The sequence below is a fragment of the Neopsephotus bourkii genome, unplaced genomic scaffold (genome assembly GCF_033783945.1).
Source record: "Neopsephotus bourkii isolate Nb327-2 ecotype Australia unplaced genomic scaffold, CSIRO-AGI_Nbou_v1 NB_53, whole genome shotgun sequence".
NCBI lineage: Eukaryota > Metazoa > Chordata > Aves > Psittaciformes > Psittacidae > Neopsephotus > Neopsephotus bourkii.
The window spans coordinates 15,237,084-15,259,616 of record NW_026900570.1 but is presented as its reverse complement, the minus strand read 5'-3'; the positions used below and the strand labels follow the sequence as shown (position 1 = coordinate 15,259,616).

The 22,533-nt window shown below is 37.6% G+C and overlaps 1 protein-coding gene across 1 annotated transcript in view; it reads left to right on the top strand.

Moving 5' to 3' along the window:
* The first annotated feature begins 201 nt into the window (after window positions 1-201).
* The window catches only part of MALRD1 (MAM and LDL receptor class A domain containing 1), a 260,927-nt gene continuing 238,595 nt past the window's right edge, over window positions 202-22,533 (top strand). Inside the window, exons 1-6 of the mRNA XM_061352209.1 lie at window positions 202-511; window positions 4,466-4,603; window positions 11,017-11,111; window positions 11,190-11,351; window positions 13,753-13,846; window positions 18,848-18,991. Coding sequence (XP_061208193.1) covers window positions 349-511; window positions 4,466-4,603; window positions 11,017-11,111; window positions 11,190-11,351; window positions 13,753-13,846; window positions 18,848-18,991 — 796 coding nt within the window. The 5' untranslated portion in view covers window positions 202-348. The remainder of the gene's footprint in view (window positions 512-4,465; window positions 4,604-11,016; window positions 11,112-11,189; window positions 11,352-13,752; window positions 13,847-18,847; window positions 18,992-22,533) is intronic.

Below are 22,533 nucleotides of genomic sequence, written 5' to 3'. Positions count from 1 at the left end.
TTCTAGTTTCCTGTTGTTTTCTTATCTAGTATATTTGCAGGTGATTGGGCAATAATCCAATTGGTAAGTTAATGATATACAGTTGACTTGCATAGCATGCACCAAAAATTTTAGTCATAAAACAGTGTTATAATTCAGTTAAATATTATCCAAGAACACACTGGGTTGAAAGTCACTGCTTTGCGTAAGCTGTACTTCCCATAAGCTGCAGATTTGGAAAGTGAGGTTCTAAAACAGTCTTTCAGAGTGATGTGTATAAACACAGGTTTTTCAAAGACTCTTCATGTCCAGTACTAGACAGTTAAAGTAATTCTTTTCCAATTGAAAGCTTGGATTGTAACATAGCTCATGAACAGATTCATATTCTTCTGTGCATTATATTGCTTTGCTCTAACAGATACTCAGTCATCTACAGGAAGTGAATGCCAACGTTATAATGTCTCCTCTGCTCCATCTGTGGAACTGTGTGTTTTCAACAACCAGTGTGGAGACAGCAGTGATGAGAAACAAAGTAAGTCTCGGTGGGCTTCATCACAAGTGAGATAGGAGGACTTTTTCTTTTTTTTTTATCCTTTCTTCCTTGTCATTTGTTTGGTGTTTGTTCTTTTGGTTGGTTTTGTGTTGTTTTTTAAGGCAGTTTTTTCCTGCTTCAGTTGTTTGTTTTGTTTTGTTTTGTTTTTCCCCTGCTTAATTTTCAATCTCTATACAGAGCAACAGTTTTATAAACCTTCATATGGATGTGGTGTATTAAAGTGTTTCCTCATCCTCGTCCACATAAATTCAATGGAGATTTAACGAATATTACCTTTTTTCCTTAATTTGTGGTAAAATTTTCTGCTGAAACTCAAGTTTCATCTAAAATACCTAGACCAAAGTATAAGCAACAACAGCAAAAATTATTTTTTTTTTAAGTCTAAATTATAGGGGACAAAAATTGTCAATTCCTGAAATGATAATCCTAGTTTAAACTTTGTCACATTCAGAAGCTATGAATGCAGTTGTTGTTTCCCTTAAAGGAAAGACCTGAGCAATGAGAGTGGATTTTAACTGCTAGTGTCTGAGTAAATTTTCATCAGAAATCTACTTTTTCCAGAATACTGTAACATAAAATTATGCTGAAAATTATTTTGTGTGCATATAATTATTATAGTGCATAACATAGTCCTGATCTTTGAGAGTCTTTGTTCTAGAGTGTGAAGAAGATTTCTCAAAAATGCTAATCTTAAAGCTTGCATACTAATCTTACTCACTGTGCAACAGAGGAAGCTATCATATTTGGGGGTGGCTTTAAGGTTTAGCTTTCAGTAGGTTGTCTTTAGGTGAGCTTGCATGCATCTGTGCACACTGAAAAATGTTAATTAGAGCACGTTAGTGATCAATGAATTCAGCTGAAATCTGTGAGAAAGAGCAGTAACTTAAATCCAGGTTCCACAAATTACAATTGTGTCCCCAGCTACATGTGTTTTTCATCTGATTCTATGTTTTATCCAAATATGTACAGATATGTTTGTAATAGGAGTCTAGAGTCAAGTCTAGGGTACTTGTCCTGTCTGCAAAGTGACAAAAATAAATTTAAATAGCTGTATTGGATATCAGCATATCTCATAACTTTCTTGTGCTGTACTAAAATGTATTAAATGCCAATGGCTGGAAATTATACCTGTTGAGTGCCTTGATGTGTGACTAATACGTCTCAGATTAACATGTATTTTTATTACTACCAAAAGAGATGGTTATGCTATGTTTCACTGCATAGCCTTGAAATCCTCAATGTGCTTATTTCTGATTTTGCTAGAAAGAGCATTTCTCCAGGCAGCGTTTTCTGTTATGACTGCAGAATATGCAGCAAGAGATACATTCTTTCATTAATTTTTATGGAGTCTCTTTACACTTGTTTGTTGAGGGAATACTGCTATAGATAAATGCTCTTATAGAAGTACAGAAATTAAATGTTGCTCCAAAGACTAGTTTAGAAAAATGAGCCTATGAGCTCTGTGAAGACTCAAATGCCAAATGATGTTTTATTTGAAGTATGGATGAACATGAGGTGTGGAATTAGGCTCTGAGTGACAGGCTGTAGATGTTGGGGCTGCTTGGGTAATGCTCTGGATTACTCCAGGAGATAAGCCATCTGTCAGACATAAAGATACAGATCAGGGTGTCAAATTGAAGATTCATCCTGCTGCTACCCACTCCTCTCATTTGGGATCATTGCAAAATTATTTTTCTGCTTGGGTTTCAGCTCTCCAGTCTCATGCTCATGACAGGTCCCTGCTGTTTCCTCTGGGCTGTATTCTGGTTTATGGAAGTTTCTGCAGTGAGAATGTATCAAGTTGAAATTTCAGATGGTGTGTTTATATTGTCATTTTGGACTTCATACATGGTTGGCTTGTGCTTTGCCATAGCATTAGAAAAGAAGAAAAATAAACCCTGCAGTAATTCTTATCTCTGAGCAACCATTGCGAAATATTCACCAGGGGATGGATGATAACTAAGTGCTCTTAAAAATATTTTGCTCTCAGAATATCCCAAGCTGAGATTTTATATGCATGCACACTTGAAGTAGGACCTTAGACTGTAGTCTGTTTCTGTGCCACTTGGAATTTTTCCATAGTGGTTATTTTAAATACTTATTTTCTTCACAGAAAATTCTGCAAAAAAAATATCTAGAGCATCCCTATCTAGAACCCATTTCCTCCTTCTGGCCTTTAGCTCACTAAGCAGTGACTTTGTCTTTATCTTCCAGCAAACTTACAGTGTCTGCTTTCAAGCTATATTTTCTGTGAAAATGAATATTGCCTTGGAAAAAAGTTCCCTTTTTCTTTTTTCTTTTCTTTTTTTTTTTTTTTTTTTTTTAAATTTTAGAAGGCATGGTTTTGCTATTTGTAAAGCCACAATAAACAGTTGATTGATGAACCAACCTATCTGCACATTAACTTGAGTCTGAAATGGTTATGTGAATTATCTGCTTTCTCCTCTCACCTTATAATTAATTGTTGCAGTAAGTTGATGTGAATATGAAAGCCATGAAATTGAACATCATATAGCGTGACTATAAATGCTGTAGTAGCAACTTTATTTAAAATGATTAGTGAACTGTGATAATATAGAATAAGTAAAAAGCATTAGCAGGGACCCAGAGTGCGCACCAATTTGAGAGGAGCATGAAGGTATTGTAGCTCTCATGTCTATCCAGAATCCTAATTAAAAGGCACTTAACCCATTCTCCTCTGCTGTGTAAGAGAAAATGCAGGTGAACTTAAAGTTTCCACGCAGTGTGTGAAATGTGGAGACAGTCCCGCATGATAGTCATTCTTGGGTGAAGTTGTGTCTGCTTAGATGTTCAAGGAACGGGGCTATCCAGCACACGTAAGCTCTTTCATTCAGATTGGATGAGAAACAATGGCTGTCTAATAGCAGAGCAGAAACAAACATGTGTCTCTCTCTCCCAGTAAGCAATTCTTCATCAGGTCCCATACTTGCCTCAAATTCCCTGAATGAAGAAGTATGTCAAAGTGGGTAATGTGCCAGAAAGACAACTTCTGCCTCTCTTTTCTAACCTATGCTGCCCTACAGGGGAATGTGCAAGGGAGAGAAGCAGTTCTTCCCCACCATGTTATGTGCACTGGAAGAAACAAGGTCAGAGAAAAAGCAAAGGGTGAGACTTTGTTATTCTGAGGGCTTGTTTCAGCCCTTCTCTGAACAGTGTGGTTTCTGCTTTAATGCAGTGGCTTTGTAAAGACAATGAGCACTGGTAAAATTTATATGTCAGCTGGTGAGAGCCTTTGCCTTTCTGTTATGGGGCCATGGGGGGGTTGGGGGTGATGTCTGGAATTGGGTTTATACTCTAAGTTCCTAAAAATATACTGTAAAATGGTGAAATAAACAGCAGCAGAATAAAAACCCCAGACATTTCTGCTATTCAGCTGCTTTTGCTGGTTATTTCTTAGTGTCAAGTCTGTTTTTCTGTGCAAGAGCCCTGGATAAACAAAGGAGATACTGAAATTCTTCAGCCAATACCTGCAGTATAAGAGCTGTCTCTGCATACAAACCACGCTAGCTTAGAGAGTTTCCTACAAGTGGGTAGCTACACATGTATTTGTAAACAAAAAAAGCATATGTTGTAGTGATATAATATAAGCAGACTAGTTTGTGTTTGGTATGGCTTGGGGTGGGGGCATTTGGTGGTTTGTTCTAGTGGTGGGTGGTTTGGTTTGTTTGGGGGGCGTGGGGTTTTTTGTGGATTTTTGGTGGTTTTTTTTTTCTGTTTTCTTCAACGTTCATTCTCTTGTTACTGTTCTGCTGCCCTGTTTCTCTTTTTTATGATTTAAAATTGCTGCTGCTGCTCACTTTTTTAGGAAGCTGTTTGGAGTGTTTCTGGTGTGCTAATTAAATAGCAAGTGGTGGTGAGAACCTACCCCTTTACTTCTGTTTTTGAGGTTTTGGTTGTTTTGCTTCATTTCAGGTTCCTCCTTTAAGTGTGACTTTGAAAGTGACCTATGCAAAGCTCTTCGTGAGTTGAACTCACAGCCTGGATGGATAAGAAGAAATGGCCTATCTAGTGTGGGGCCACCATACTCTGACCACAGTGGGAATGACAGTGGTAAGAATCCTTATGTCCTTTGAAGGAACTATGGGCTTTTACAAATTATGTGGTTCTGTATTGCTTATTTACTAATTTCTTGATAGCTCAATTGTACTCTGCTGCATGTTTTCTGAGCACTTGTGTCCAGTTTTTTAGGTGGTCTTAATTACATTAACACAGAATTCCAGGAAAAAAAGATTGTATTCCAGAAAGCTACTTTTGTTATCATGGAGGAGCCAAGTAATCAGTCATTAACAGTAACGTTTATCTGCCTGAGTGACCTTTGCCTGTTTGGGAGATATAGGGTAATAATTTGTCTTGATGATTGCAAAGTTTAGAAATTAGTATTGGGTCCCCATTTTGAGGCTTGCTTTCAACTCTTCTTGGATTGGTGAATCCAAGTGTGTGCATCTTTGTCTACAGGTAATATTAACTGCTCCAAATATTACTTTGAGAGAATATTCCTTTGGATCTGTGGATGGGAAGAGCCTCTTTTGAGCCAGCTCCTCTCTAAATCTTATTACAGTTCCATTTTGCATCAAAGGCTGTCTCTCAACTAAGTAATTAATTGTCTCTGTGTTGTGGTTTAAACCCAGCTGGCAACTAAATACCACGCAGCCACATGCTCACCACCCACTGACTGATATCCAGCCTGGTCCCTCCTGGGTAACTCCCTCCAGTTTGTATACTGGGCATGACATGCTGTGGTATAAATACCCCTTTGGCTAGTTTGGGTCAGGTGTCCCGACTCTGCTTCCTCCTGGCTTCTTGTGCCCCTCCTCACTGGCAGAGCATGAGACTGAAAAGCCCTTGATCAGGGTAAGAGCTACTTAGCAAATAAAACATCGGTGTGTTATCAGCATTGTTCTTAGTCTAAAGCCAAAATGCCAGCTACTAGGAAGAAAATTAACTCTATCCCAGCCAAAACCAGAACACACTTTTGTTCTCAGACAAAATATGTCCCTTATGCTTTTCCAATTGCTAAGGTTTAATCCTGATTTCTAAAACCTGTTTTGTTCCTTCTGTAACACATGGTTTTCTTCATACATTTTTTTGGCTAATTTGAGCCAACTTTTTTAGCTACAGCAAGTACCCTCCTGCTTTCCAAAGCTGTTAAAAGGCTCGTTTACAAGAAAGCAAGGAAGGAGGGAAAGAATTTGATGGAGACCTCTAATAATGCAGTAAAGATGTGAGCTTGTTGAAATAATCTCATAAAAACAGTTCAATTCTGTTCTCCATATTTTCCATTATTCTTTTTATCTCTACCCACTCGTTCTCACCTCTTCTGTGTGCAAGGGGTGCTTCAACAGGAGGACAAGCACCTGAAGGCAGGCATGCAATGTTGGGGAATGTACAAGAATATGACCTTATGAGGGATGAAAGTGTCATTGTGAGACTGATTAGATTAAGTGTTTTTAATCTCATTCCTAACCTATGATTATCTGGGAGTGTGGAAATCTGTACTGTTCTGAAGCAAGCAATACCTCCTGTTCATTACATAAGCTACCAAAGTAAGTTCCATATAATGATTAATGTAAATTGGTGTTTTAAATGTGGAAAACTTGCTTAGAAATCAGAGAAATCAAAATAGCACAGAATTTAGAAAAAAGAAAAAGGAAAAAATCAGCAGAAAACCTCACTGTTCTCATTCCACAGCTGACAATTTTTATGATGGTCTATAATTAGGAAACTATGCAGTGTGCTTCTAACTTCATGTTTTGCTTGCATATAGCACTCAAGCACATCCTGCTGTGTGTACCTCGCTGCTGAAAATAAGGTTGCCCTTAGATAAATGTTGATTTAAGATGATACTGGCATAAAAGTTTGAGTAACTACCAAACCCTTTTCATAAACACAAGCTTTATTTCAAGTATGTAAGATGTGAAACAGTATCTTTAAAATAATAACAGCTGTTCTCATCAAGTAGCAGATAAGAGACAAAATATATAACAAACTCTTGGGTAGAATCAAAATTAGCTAACTAGGCAACGGTCTTACTCTAGTTGTAGTTTCTAGGGTTTCTGTTTGATTGGTGGTATACACCACATCAGAATGTAGCAAAGACCTGAAAGATATTCTTGCTTATAAACAATAAAATAAGTTATCCTTGTCCTCTGAAGAACTGGTAGGGAGGAGAAAATTTAACTTCTGCAGGCACCTAAAGCCAGGAAAACCATCAACTTGCAAGTGCTTGTTACAGAGGAAGCAAACAGTTCAGTCACCTGTATCTTTCCATTAACTTATTTTGGGAGCTCAGACACCATTGTACCTTCCAGGTCAGAATTGTGTGGTAGCAATATTAATCGAAGTTATTTTGATCAGTTAATAGAAGGCTTGAATACTTTTACCTATTCAGCTTTTTTTAAGAGGCTGTGTACTCAGATTGTGAACTGAATGGCTAAGGAGATTTAAATGCATTTGGTTATTTTGTTTTTCCACCTAGAGAATGGCTAAACTGTACTCTCATTTTCTGAATGCTGGTTCTAGCCACCTAGGAAATATTTATGTTCTTATGGCAGCTATTCAAGTTTTCCCACTGCTGGTGACTCAACAGACTGTGTAATCAGTTTTATGTTGGTTCCTGCTTAAAAACCAAATTATATTGTATGGTGACAACTGAGCAGACTATATGGCAGAGTATTAAAGGGAAGAGTTCCTGCCATCAAGATAATGCACACACATAAGCAGAAGAGCAAAGATCACTTGGTAGATGCAAATCCTTTGATTTATGTAATCATTTACTCAAACCCAACATGGTTGTTTAGCTGTTTTTCTTCTCATGGTTCTTTTAGCTGAAAATGTAGTTGAACAGAATAGTGGTTTTAAAGACCACTTAAAAAAAAACGAACCAACAAACGAACAACAAAACTAAACACAAAACAAAACATAACAGCTTTCATTTAGTAAAACCAGGTTATGTATGCAGAGGTTTAATGTAAAATCACTGTTCAAGGAGTTTCTTAAAGTTACTATCTCTGCTCCATCTGTATAAGACTTAAAATTCCTCTGGCAGGTGAAATCTGACCTTGTTCGAATTTTACACATTTATCTTTAGGGAACTAAAAAAAAAGTTCAATATTCCTGGGAGCTGGAACCCACTGAAACACACTGAAGTCAGGGAGTACCAAGCCATCTGTTGTGGGTAGGAAGAATATCCTTGAAGCTGGCAGGCTCTGAAAACGTTGCATGAACAGTCATGAAAGGCATAAAATTTAGCAGGATCATGTCCAGTGATCTGATAGCAGGCTGCAGAATGATCTTCTGTGGGAGATAGCCCAACTGGGTCCAGCACTGAACTAGTCTTATGTGCCTTTATCAGTGACTTCCCAGTTCTGTGCAAGGATGAGAGGTCAGGGTGGGCACAGTTTCATAAATGAAGTATTCTGATGTTTTTACATGTCCTCTGATACTTGGTTTCTGCAGTAATCTTTACTTTTAGGACTTTACTCTTATTACTATTATTATCCCTTCAGTCTAACTTAGCTTTTTTGTCCTTCATCTGTCTGCATTCACTTGCATAATCATGTCATGTCAGAGGACAACAGTTTCTAAAACAAAAACAAAAACAACAAAACAAACAACCCCCCCAAAAAAACCAAACCCAAACCCCAAAGCAAATAAAAAAGAAAATAAAAAAACACAAAACCCCAGGCTGAGCTTTTAGTTTTTCGTGATCTGTTTTATTTACCCCCTTGCATCCTTTAACATCTGACGTCTCCAAAATCTTCCTGTTCAGGAAGAGAAAAATTTTGACTAGCAGAATTTGAAATCTTAAAATATTTGATATCCTAAAATAGGGTGGTTGCCATCTATCTTTTGGAAGATCTGAAACAATATTATCATGAAGTGACACAATCAGTCAAAAGGCATAGCAACAAGCATATTTCACACAGTATCACACAGTATGTTAGAGATTGGAAGGGACCTCAAAAGATCATCTAGTCCAATCCCCCTGCCGGAGCAGGAACACCTAGATAAGGTTACACAGGAACGTGTCCAGGCGGGTTTTGAATGTCTCCAAAGAAGGAGATTCCACAACCTCCCTGGGCAGCCTGTTCCAGTGTTCTGTCACCCTCACTGAGAAGAAGTTTCTTCTCAGGTTTAAGTGGAACCTCTTGTGCTCCAATTTGTACCCATTACCCCTTGTCCTTTCATTGTTTGCCACTGAGAAGAGCCTGGCTCCATCCTCGTGACACTCCCCCTTTATATATTTATATACACTAATAAGGTCACTCCTCAATCTCCTCTTCTCCAAACTATAGAGACCCAGCTCCCTCAGTCTTTCCTCATAAGCGAGATGCTCCACTCCCTTAATCATCTTAGTTGCCCTGCGCTGGACTCTCTCCAGCAGGTCCCTGTCCTTTTTAAACTGAGGGGCCCAGAACTGGACACAATATTCCAGATGAGGTCTCACCAGGGCAGAGTAGAGGGGAAGGAGGACCTCTCTTGACCTACTAACTACCCCCCTTCTAATACAACCCAGGATGCCATTGGCCTTCCTGGCCACAAGAGCACAGTGTCGGCTCATGGTCACCCTGTCGTCCACCAGGACCCCCAGGTCCCTCTCCCCTACACTGCTCTCTAACAGGTCGTTCCCCAACCTATACTGGAACCTGGGGTTGTTCCTGCCCAGATGCAGGACTCTACACTTTCCCTTGTTATATTTCATCAAGTTATTCCCCGCCCAGCTCTCCAGCCTGTCCAGGTCCCTCTGGATGGCAGCACAGCCTTCTGGCGTGTCGGCCACCCCTCCCAGCTTAGTGTCATCAGCAAACTTGCTGATAGTACACTCAATTCCCTCATCTAAATCGTTGATGAATATATTAAATAATACTGGTCCCAGTACCGACCCTTGAGGCACTCCACTAGATACAGGCCTCCAACTAGACTCCGCCCCATAGACTACAACTCTCTGGCTTCTCTCCTTCAGCCAGTTCACAGTCCACCTCACTACCCGATCATCCAGACCACACTTCCTCAATTTAGCCGCAAGGATGCTGTGGGAGACCGTGTCAAACGCTTTGCTGAAGTCAAGGTAGACCACATCCACCGCTCTACCATCATCCATCCACCGTGTTATTTCCTCATAAAAGGCTACGAGATTGGTCAAGCACGACTTCCCCTTGGTGAAGCCATGTTGACTGCCCCTCATAACCCTCTTATCCTTGATATGCCTTAAGATGGCACCAAGGATAAGGTGTTCCATCACTTTCCCAGGAATGGAGGTGAGGCTAACTGGTCTATAGTTACCCGGGTCCTCCTTCTTGCCCTTTTTGAAGACAGGAGTGACATTTGCTTTCCTCCAGTCCTCAGGCACCTCTCCCGTTTCCCAAGACTTGGTAAAGATGATGGAGAGCGGTCTAGCAATGACCTCAGCCAGTTCCCTCAGCACCCGCGGGTGCATCCCATCTGGACCCATGGATTTATGGATATCCAGATTGCTCAACTGGTCTTTAACCCATTCCTCATCGACTAAGGCAGACCGCTCCGTTGACCTATCTTCATCCGAGGTCTCAGCGGTACAGGGCTCTTCAGGACTGCCTCCGGCAGAGTAGACAGAGACAAAGAAGTCATTCAGTAACTCTGCCATCTCTGTATCTTCTGTCACCAGGGCACCCGTCCCGTTCATCAGCGGGCCTACATTGCCTCTGGTGTTAGTTTTACCTGCCATGTATTTGAAAAAGCTCTTTCTGCTGTCCTTGACCCCTCTCGCCAGCTTTAATTCCAAGGAGGCCTTAGTCATCCTAGCAGCTTTCCTACATATTTCACTAGCTTGTTCAGCTGTTACGTTTCCAAGTAAGGCAAAGCTTTGATTTAGACTTGTTTTCTGTAAATGGAAACATAATAGTATCTTTAATACTAGTGAGGAGATTCAGGAGACAATTCTTTGGAGAATATGCAGGGGTGCCACAACCTATTCTCTGCAATAAGGCAATTTTCTGAGCAGCCAAAAAACTGACATATCTCCTGTGCAACAGAACACCATTAACACTATAGCCTCCTCTCCCATCTTCCACCACTTAGAGACTTGAAGTGTTGTAATAAATCTGCGTTGTTTGTCAAAGCAGTTTGTTGTTTGGGCACGGAATATGAGATCTGCTCAGTAATTGTAGTGTAAGCTCTTTGATCAGCTTCCTGAGTCTGTCTTACTTCGTCACAAAATTTTGCACTTACTGAATATTCAAGCCATCAGCACATGAAATGTTTTGGAACCCTACTTGACATTTCATCAGGAATGTGGAACAATACTATCTCAATATTTAAAATGAACAAAAGCTTGGCAAACAAATAGCTACAAGTGTCTTATGAATCTTTTCTGGGGAAAAACTGTTTTTTCAGTTATTAATTTATAGCCACTTTTTGTTTTACTGTTATACTTTACATAACTTTTCTCCAAACTTATAAGATTGCTTTTTTATTCTTTTTAATAGCTTATTTCCTCTCATTGTCCTCTGAAACACGATCCTCTCCAGCAACTTTAAGGACCAATGTTTTCCTTCCAACTAATGAAGAACATTTTTGCCAGGTATTTCAATGCATAGTCCTTTAATGTCATTGTTTGTCACAGTACTTCACTAGAATAATTGGACCTTTTTTGTCATAGGTTACATTTCATTATTGGATCAGCCAAATGAATGGAACATTGATGGTGGGGCTTCAGAAGCACTCTGAAGATACTATTACAAACATCTGGCAAGTTTCGGGAGAACTGCAAAATCAGTGGAAAGCAAATACCATCACAATCAATAGCACTGAAAAGTATGAGGTCGGTAAATTGAGGTCACTGTAAATTGCACTTGTTAGATGGTTTCTAAATTGTGGAGTTTCTAATAATTCAAACCTAAATATTTGTAAATGGAGCACATTATCATGAGGTAAAAGGAAGGGAAGCCATTTGGAAGTTCCTAGTTGCCGTTAACAAATACTGCTGCTTCTTTTCTCTTGGTGTGGTAGAACTAATGACAAACCTTGCTTAAACTGTGCATGCATACTAAATAATCTGTCTCACTGCACTGTAAACTATTTACTTGCCAATAGAGGTGATATACTTGGGATCCCTACTTTCAATACAATATTCCTTTAGATGCAATCTAACCGTACCAATAAATTACAAGATTTAATTTAATTCTACACTGTAACATACTGTGCACACCTCACACATGTGACATGCTTCAAATGACAAATGCTTCACTTTATCTCTCATCGTAGCTTTGAACCTTGATCAGGGAACACATGTATATGATTTTATTTCACTTAAAGCTGCCGGAAAGCCATGCAAGTGTCACGGTCTGCTTACTTCTATGTTTTTACATGAGCCTTTACATAAAACATTAGCATAATAAACATAACTTAGGGCTATAATATTGTGGATGATGTATATTCACTATTATGCATAACACTGGAGGGAAATTGAGGAGGAGAAAAGAAAATCAGAGGCATTTCCTCCTATAGAAGTTATTGTGAAAAATGCACAAACCTGAAGGCATGAGAGCACAACCTCATTCCATAAACATATGAGTAACATAAATACTTGACTTGCAAAGGTAACATTGGTCCACAGCATCCAACAAGATCTGGATTTTTGAAGTAATATTTGCCTGTTCAACCTTGACTGAGGGTGTTTTGCCATGAAATACCTGTACCTAACTCAATACAAGCATTGATGCTGCTACTTGTCAGTAACTTACCTCTACCTGGTATGAATATATGTATAGCAATCTGAGATTGTACTGGAATGGTTTACTTCTAGATCTATTTTTTTATCCTTCATGTTTATAAAATTGAGAAAGTCTAGGAATGGTTAATATAATATGGCACTGTCTTTCACTAAATTGCTGCATCAAATTCTAATTGGATTATTGCTTTCAAACCTTCTTATCCTTTGGCCTGTAAAAAGTGAACTGATGGGTACAGTCCAGCTTTAAAGAAGCATGTGTCAAACTTACTGCAGTAATCATTACAATTGGCTAAAGAAATTTATCTGGGCATCTACCGAAACCTAGCGCCTGAAGCTGAGCAGACTTTCTTTGGCTGCTCGTTTTTCCTTCAGGGACAACTTGCAAGATGCTGTTCATACAAGTGAATGCACTTTACTTGCCCTTTTGCACTTGTTCTTTTAATATGACAGGATCTTTAGCCCACTGGGCTACCTGAGGCACTTTTCAAGATAACATTTTGGTGATTAATGTTTGCATGGAAGAAAATGAATAGAAAAAAAAAAGTGTTTTCAGGTGTAGACATTTTGAGATGGGGTGCTTCAATACTTTTATCAGTTTTGCAAGTACAGTTGAAGGGAAACTTTAATTAAAATCAACCTCTGCCACTTTTTTTCCTTGCTGATTTTGATGTTGCCGATTTAATATTTTTGTCTCCCTACTTAAGAAAAAAAAAAAAAGGGTCTTGATTATCTACATGAGAGAGGGGATTTAGCTTTGGCTTTCAAAAATCTCCACGTGTAGAGAATTCTGAAATGCAAAGATTACCACTGTTTTCATTACTCAACACATGGCAAGCTCAATATATCTGATTTGGCAGGGTTTTGGAGAACTGTGGTTGGCTAGTCTCCTTCACCATCACTGCAGAACTGTGGTACTTTCTGCATTCACAAATATAGATTGAAATCTGCCCTCAAGATAGCAATATGAAATATTTGTGACTTTTTGTATATAGAAGACTTTGTTAGGGAAAAAGAAACAGATGTTGTAACATTAGAGCAGAATAACAGTTGACTACTTGTGGTTTGTTTCAGCTAAAAACTTGATGAAAGGCTTCTGACTAATGGTTCTTGCTGCTCTGACTTGGTTCAGGTCTCTGATCATTTCTGCAAACCACCAGAAAAGGTTCATTTTTCCAGTCTCAGGTGGAATAATGGCTTGATAAAACACAATCTCATGTATTTCTTAACTGTAGAGATTTTTTCTTAGATTTTAATTCATTATTGTTATTTTCAGATCTTTCCTGTTAAATGCTATTTCATACTTGAGTTAGATGATTAGACTGTGTGCTGACAAGTTAGAATGGTAATACTACAGAATTGCTGAGTGATTTCAGTTCTCATATTTCTAACAAACTATGGACTAGACTGGTATATCTTGGAAGGCTGTCTTTCTCTTGTCTGTGGCACTGATGAATGCCATTTCTTGTTGATTTGCTATTCATCTCTGCAGATTATCTTTTGGGGGATGGTGGAGACCCAGAGACAAGATGAAACTGTTGCCATTGATGATATCACTTTCAGTGAAGGCTGCTCTCTGGAGTGTGGTAAGAACACCTGTTTTTCAGGATTCAGATCATTTTACTTTGTCTTTCACTTGTATTAGAAGAGAAAATGCAAAGTAAAACCTTTTGGCGTTCAAAAGTTTTCTTAACTCTGGTTTTTATCTGGCTCATTTTCTTTTGCCTAAACCATCATCTGTCTTATTGCATCTAAACACAAACTATGACAATAAATGCCTTAAGAAACCTGGTACGGTATAAATGTGAATTCCTGCAGCAAGGAGAGCTCCAAGGCCTAAGTGGGCAAAAGAGATCTGCTGGTTTTGGCGGAATTATGTTCAGCCAGCTAAGGAAAAGTTTTGGAACTGACTTGAGGGAGATTCCCAACGAATTTGTACACATTTTTAAAAAATGTGTGAGAGTCCTGGTCTTTAGCTCTGTGGTGGGTAGTGTGGCTATTTTGCTCTGCTCTACTGTTCCAAGATCTGTAATGTCAGGCTAGTCAGCTCTGCAGCCAGACCATCTCTGTATGTAGGGGTTCTCTCGCAAAACATTTCCTATTTATCTTTTCAACCCAATGTGTTTTCATGGGAAAGGAATGCTACCTATCCCAGCATAAACTAGTTTGCTTGCTTCTCTGTGTTACACAAGGAGATTGCACTGTGACACCCACGTCACATCCTCAGGTGAGTCTAGTCCTGTTTCAAAGTGACTCTTGTTTTCCTGCTTTGAAGTCTTAGCACAGGCACTGAGGGTTCAGTCTGAAATTTAGCTTGAGGTATGGAATGCAGTGTTTGATACAGATCAGGCTAGGTTACATGATTGATTTTTGTGTATTGTGGTCTAAAATAAAGCTCTCCAGGTTTCCCAGTAGGAGAAACTATTGGTAATAGAGGCACCTTTTTTTTAACATACAAGAGTGTTGAACTTAATGTTGTAGGCAGATCACAGTAAGAACAAACCTTAGTGTAATGATTCAGGCAGGCACACATATTTATTTCAAAGGGGATATATATTAGGGAACTGAAGATTCAGGTAACTAAATTTGGTCATGTACATTTCTCCATGTTTCAGCTTTCTTTCAGTGAAGAAATATAGAAGCAAATGTTTTATAAGTATTTTCATGACAACGCCTATCTTGCTTTTCTACTTTGGAAATGTTTTCTGTCAGTAGTACTTAAATGAGCAAGGATGCTAATTTAAAACTTTGGGCATACTTGTCTATGAACAAGTGTAAGTTTGCAATATGCCTCCTTTGAAAAAATTATTCCAGCAACCTGTCTAATTGCTGAAGCAGTTCCTGCAGGAGGATAAAAATCCCTCTGTACAAAATGTATAGGGTTTTTCTCACAAAGCGTTTTTCTCACAAACAAAAAAATGGGGAACAAAATCAGCTAAAAGGATGAAAGAGCTGGGGGAAAAAAAATGGGGGGAAAAGAATTGAAACAGAAAGTAGGTGTACTTACTAGAATTTATAAATCTAGGTGTTAATCTTCTCATGCATGGTAGCTGTTGAACTACTGCCTGTATTGTGACATACAGATTGAGCTGCTGCACTGTTAGGAAGAAGTTCTTTACTGTGAGGGTGGGGAGGCACTGCAACATGTTGACCTGAGAAGTTTTGGATCCCCAGCCCTGGAACTGGTTCCTTCCAACACAAACTGTTCTATGATTGTTAAGTACCTCAGGTATATTCTGATAAGATCCAGTTCTTATTCTGTGCCTCCCTATAGGGAAAAGTCAGCTTCATTAGGGGACATCTAAATTGCTCACAGTAGCCAAAAACAGGGTCAAAGGATCTTAATTTTATGCCTGAAAGATGAGTTTCACTGTTTTTTTTTTTCAATAATTAAAACAAAAGGTCAGATTAATGGTTGCTTGAATTAGAAATATTTTTTGTCTAGTCCTTATGTGATGTATGTCTAAGAAGACTTTAAATGAGGATCACTTTAATTGCATGGAATTTGTAGTTAAAATTTGCATTTTTAATGTGTCCTTCATTTACCCAGTGTAAATGCATGTAAGAAATGACCTGCGCATTTGTATTCATTAGTATGACTGCTTGGCTTTTAGGTCATGAGTAAAACAGCTTAAGTATTTTTGCTTTCAGGAGTTTCTTGATACGAAATGTGGTAGCTAAATATAACTGTAATTTTGTTAAGTTTTAAGTTATTTCTTCCCATCTATCTCTTCCTTTTCTCCTAAACTGCCAGCCTTCAGTGTCCTATACAGTTTTGCTAGACAGTAAACTTTATATATTAAAAGACTACCCAACAAATTAAAATCCTGTCTTCAGTATAGCAATTTAAGATACCCTACAGTTTATAATTTTCCCAACAGCTGTCAAATTGTTTCATTTATCACTGAAAACCACCCCAGCTTTTTATTAAATAAGAATACCATAGATGTCAAATAAAAATTATTAAAGTTATTCTCTAAACCATATGTAACACAAAATATCCTTTAATTATACCCTTAGTAGACCTATTCAAAGGCTTGATAGTCTTATTCAAGTGTCTGATTGCCCTGCAGAACTCCCTCTTGACTCCTGATTAATTATATAAGTGAAGAACTTCACTGCTTATTGTTCTGATCCTTGCCATAAGGGTGAAAGCGGAGATCCCCAAGTCATGAGAGTGGAATGCTAGCAGGGAGAAAGATGTTTTTTGTCCTCCTTAAGTGACTTGTAATGAAAAATGGTATGCCTTCTCTGCAAAGTTGCTTTTTTAATTTAATTTTATTTTATTTTTAACTAGGGTGATCATATATGTATTACTTGTATAAATTTTGACAAAAATCCAGTATAAATATTCAACTGAAAAAAAATCTCAAATGTAATTCTGTAGTTAATTGTAATTATGCAAATATGTAGCTTTAAATATCACAGGTGCAGAACCAAAATACTGATCTTACTGTTGTCTGACATGCTGTAGAACTAAGAGCTGGAAAATGGGAATTTTGTCCCAAGAGACTGAGATATTGACAAAACAAGCAGCATCAAAAATATTTACAATTATATTAGGAAACTCAGAATGAACCAAAATGTTTTGTTTCAATAATTAAAAAGCATTAAAAGAACTTGATTCCTTCTGAGTGTATTGGTAAGTATTTTCAGATGCTGACAAAATCTGTCCTTTTCTAGACCATTTTAGAATTTCTAATTTTTCATGGGAAATAAGTTTTTCTGAAGCTCTTCTCACTTAATACACACAGTTTGGGAAGAAGTGCACATGTTCATGCAACACTGGAGAAAGGAACAAAGGAGAGGTTAGTAATATCAGCTGGACAGGGCATTTCACTGAGATGTTAGTTATGTGAATAACACAGTAACTCTGAGATGCACTAAGAAGTAATGTTTGTGTATATTGATACAAAATTTTTAGTTAGGAATCTCCATATTTTCTGAGATACCTTCAATGATATTTAATTTTTTTTTAACCAGAAGATTGCCTTTTCCCTGCAATAATATTAGGAAATGGAATTTCCATTATCATAAAGCAATGGGCTTGAACACTTCCAGGGATGGAGTATTCAGAACTTGTCTGGGCAACCTGTGCCAGTGGCTCGCCACTCCCTCAATAAAAAATAAAAAAAAATAAAAAAATATTCATATGAAATCTAAATACATCTTCTTTCAATTTAAACTCATTGTCTCTTGTCCTTTCACTATAGACCTTGATACAAAGTCTCTCTATCTTTCTTACAGGCTCTCTTTAAGTATTAAAAAGCCACAACATCTCCCTGGAGTCTTTTCCAGGCTGAACAACCCCAACTCTCTCAGCTTTTCTTCAAGGGGGGTTCTCCAGCCATCTAGTTTTTGTGGCTCTCCTCTGATGCACTCTAATAGGTCCACTTCTTTTCTTATGTTACCCAGAGCTGGATGTAGTACGTCAAGTGGAGTGTTAAGAGAGCAGGGTAGAGGTGAAGAACCTGTTGACTTCCTGGATACACTTCTGTTGATGCAGCCAAGGATGTGATTGGCTTTTTGGGCTTCAGGTGCAACTTACTGACACATGTCCAATTTTTTAATCCACCTTCCCCAAGTCCTTCTCTGAAGGGCTGTTTTTGACCAGTTAATACCTCAGTCCGCACTGGTAGTGGCGTTTCCCTGACCCAGGTACAAGATTTTGAACTTGGCATTGTTGAACTTCATGAGGTTTATATGGGCCCAGTAGTCAAGTCTGTCAAGGTCCATCTGGATGCCATCTCTTCCCTCTAGCATATCAACTGCACCACTCACTAGGTGTAATCTGCAGACTTCCTGAGAGTACACTCAATTCCACTGTCTATGTATAATGAAGATATTTAATAGTGTTCCTCAAGGGTCCCCATATGGACCCTGGGGAATATCACTCATTACTGGTTTCCAAATAGATGTTCAGCAATTTACTGTAACAGTTTAGACCATTGGATGAGCATGCATCCAATTCCTTATCCATCTGTCTAATTGGAAGTAAGAATGTTGAGGGGGACTGTATCAGAGACCTTCTAGAAGTTCAGTTAGATGACATCCATATCTTTTCTGTTGTCCACTGATGCAGTGACTCCATTGTAGAAGGTCAATAGATTAGACAGGTATGATTTGTCTTTAAAAAGTTCTTGAAAATATCTGGTGATGTATTCAGAAACCTTTTGGTTCTGGAAAGAAGTATTCTGTTACAAATATTATGTAGATGGTGCTGAGTTTAACCTCTCAGAAGTGATTATTCTGTAGCTATCATCTAGCAAAGTAAACAGGTATATCTTGTTATTACATGTAATTTGTTTCCTGGCAACTATCTCCATGGAAGTGAATTCATGAAGGTTGCATAGACTGACCGACATAAATAACATTCTATTGCTCTGAAAGAAGAATCTTTCTTTAAGGACTGATTATTTTTTTTAATAATATCATTAATGATGGCAACCTGAAATACTAGACAGCACTCAGTAATGGTTTTGAAGTAACTAGAGACAGAAATGTTGTCAATTAGTTTAATAAGCATATGTTTGTAATAGAAAGTAGTCTCATAAATAATGACTTCTTAAGATGTTATTGTCTTTTAGCACTGCAGACTTCCAGTTTTAAGCTCAATGTATGTGAGTGGCATTCAGATCAGCTGGCTGAGCCTGCTGTGTGGGCACAACTGCAAGCCGGGCATAAGATTTTTTCCTGTTCCTTCCCAAAAGATTGGAGCAACAATACTGAAGGTGAGAAATTTAAGCTAATGCACAATTACTAGCTGTAGTGAAGAATATGGTGCTTTTCTGGACAAGATGGTGACCCAATATAGAAACAGAACAAAACCATGAAAAGTAATTGTATGTATTTTGTACTTAAATTCTGTTTTGCTTTGACCATAGTAAGGGCACTGTGAACACATGTGCTGGTAAAACATGAAAGATATTAATCTAAGAATCCCTACGTAAATCCCAACTAGTACGTGATTTATTCGCCAATTAATTCTTTGTATGAAAACGAAACTAAATTAAAGTGAAATTAAATGAAATCCATCTAAGCTTTAGGCTTTGGCACTTGGCAGTTTTACTTGTGTAGTAGTAGAATATTTGAGCATCCAGTCAGAAATTTCACTTTAAAATATTAATTTGGGAAGATGAGGAGAAATGTTTGATATACAAAATAGTTTATTATTCCTAAAACCAATAAAATTAGTCCAGTTGCAATTTTCAGAAGTAAAGAGCAGCTCCTGGTTTTGAAGTCATGGTGTACTGCTTGTCTATAGGTTCATAAGAGACTTTTATATTCATTAAGCTTTCAAAAACCTAAGTGTTGTAATGTGAAATGGAATTTTCTTGCCAGCTAAGTGTTTGGCTTTACTGAGACTGCCTTTGAAGGGGTTAAGTAGCACTAGTTGTAATAGTATAATTTGTGATGTAGTGTTGAAGAATTGACAGCAAAGCAATTACTGCCTGAACTGACAGAAGTGGAGTACATGTCATTGATAGCAGGACAATGAATGCTTAGATATTGTTTTCATTTTAGAAAGACTTTTAAAATACGTTTTAGTATACATTTCAACATATTCTAATAAGCCAAATTATAATGAAATAACAGGAAAAGTGATTGAGTATATACACTCTGTTAAGATGAATTTTTGCATGTTAAAATTTATGTACAGCAAAGAGCATATAGACTGGTAAATAATTTTTTTTTTCCCTCTCATCTTAAAACAAAACAAAGAAAACCAAATGCATCACCTTTCTATTTCCACTGGGATATCTAACAAAAATGGAACTTCTCATTTGATGTCTCCCTGAAGCGTGTTGTATCAATGCCATACCTTAACATCATATCTCAAGGACTAGTAATGAGTATAGATTTACCTTTTATGACAATATTGTCATAAAACGACAGGAAAGATACTGAAATTTTGTAAGTGGGTTTTACAGGACCAGGTCACAAGCAATGTCTGCTGAAATAGACCACGTTTTAAAGTATCTGTTGTATTCGTGCTTGGGCAGTATTGTATAAATACGTACCGTTAGCTGACTAAGCTGAACGTATAACACAAACAACTGCTTGGGAACATTCCTCGTGTTTCTGTGTCATAAAGGAAAAAAAGATAATGTGAGAAGATATAACTGTCAAAAAACCACACGGAATTTAATCATTAACAATAGAATATACTGAAAAGTCTGAACTATGATTGCTCATCTCTAAACAGTATTTCTATTCATGCAGATTTGTTGAGGTATAACTGAAGAAGTTGAATATTAAGTAAAACTATAAAAAATAAATAAATGGTATGCAAACTACAAAAATGCCATGCTTGGAGGCTCAAACTTACAATGCAAATAGAGCTTGACTAAGGTTTAGTTTCTGAGTTTGATCAAACCCTTTATTACTATAAATAGAAGAGAGGTAAGAAACTAAATTATAAAGCTGAGGTCTAGACAGCTATATTTATAAAGAAAGGATTGCTTGTAGGCTCTTTTCCTAATATTCTTAAATTTAATAAATACTTTCTGTTCTCGGCGATCTTTGTTCTTTTATTGATTTTCTCCAGTGTTGTATTATAGGAACTTCCTCTATAACTTTTCTTCCTAACTTCTCCAGTGTCAAAAGTTTTACAGAGGTTTTATATTCCCCTGCAATACTGTTCAGAAAATATTTTGCTGTTGCTCTTTTCTTTACTGATGTTTCCAGCATGCTGTATAATTTCCATAATTCATTCTTCAATTGGATTAATCTAGTTTCTTAGATCTGGGGTAACACTTCTTTAATGAGAAACTAATGAAACCAAAGCTCTGCATAATAAAAAGAAAGGTTATGAGATGCAAAAATAAATCAAAGGAAGTACCATGCTTTTAAACCCAAAATTTCAGATAACTAATGATAAAAATCTCTCTTTTAACATGAAAACCCAGACAAATCATTAATTATGTGATCCTATTACATTACTCTTTTTCTCTCCTTCCCCAATCTGTCTTCTCCCACCCAACATTCCATCCATGACTTCTGAGTGCATGAAAATTCACCTTTGAAGAGTAAAAATAGTGGCAGCTCAGATTTGACTTTTTTCTTCCTCAGAATGGTTGAGTGGGAAAGTTGTAGAGGATTGGTTCAGGGACTGAACAGCTCTCTGCTGAGGAAGAGAACTTGCCAGAAAAGGAAAGGTCCCACTCTATGGCTCACTTTTAACTGAAGCCTCAGTTGTTACTCTAAAACTAGAAGCACAGATACAAAGTCGTGTAGTTTGTGAAATAAAAAAGCATGGATTAAAGCAGAAGGAGTTTCAAAATATGTGAGTCAGAAAATTATTAAGGTGGAGCCAATCAGAAAAGTACTTACAGGCTTTGAGAGAGCCATGAATTTTTTGGGTTTTCTGGGATTACCGTTCTACTTATAAAAACATGGGGAAGTTTGGCTCTTCAGTGAATGAAGCAAGCAGTGAAAATTCAAGAGAAAAGGACATCAGAAAGATCAGAGCATAAACACAATAATATGCCATGCATTGTACTGGACTGAAGGAATTACAGGCCTTAGAGAAGAGCTACAGAGTTTTGTAAAAACATTCCTAATGCAGTTAAGATTTAGAAATTTTAAAAAATCCTCTGGAAGAGGGGAAATAACTACTTTAGCATAGTTTATTGCCTGTCCAGTTAAAATGGTGTGATTTTACTTTTACAGGCCATGGACATGAAGGGAAAAAACCCAATAATAAGTCCCGCAGTATTTTTAGGACAGGAGTTTCTGAAGCCTACTCTTAATAATCAGGACTCTAATTTATCTCAGAAGCATTCCTAACACTTGCAGAAAACATACTCCTTGAAGAACTGCCAGTATCCCATGTGGACACCCTGTCATTTTGGATATTTCATAGAAATTTTGTTTATCTAGTGCTATTCATTTGCTCTCTTGTCTGAAAACCATGTTGACTCCCTTTTGCTCTGCTTTTAAAAATTCAGGAATTTAAACTGAGAGAGGGAAAAGAGTGTTAATTACTGTTAGGCTCTCTGAAAAAAAAAAGTTTGGTTATATAATGGCAACAAAGAATTCTGAAACTAGACAAAGAACCACAGTGTAAATTTTAATGTTGATGCACATTTCTCTTCTGCATACGGCAGTAGTCACAGAAGGGTAGATGCCTTGTTGAACTCTGTCAAACAGAATGATGGCTTAAATCTATAATGTTTCTTTATATTGATGTTAGCAGTTTTGGCATGAAATTATAAACCTAATTCCAATGAAATTGAATGTGTGAGGTGTCCCTGCCCATGGCAGGGGGGTT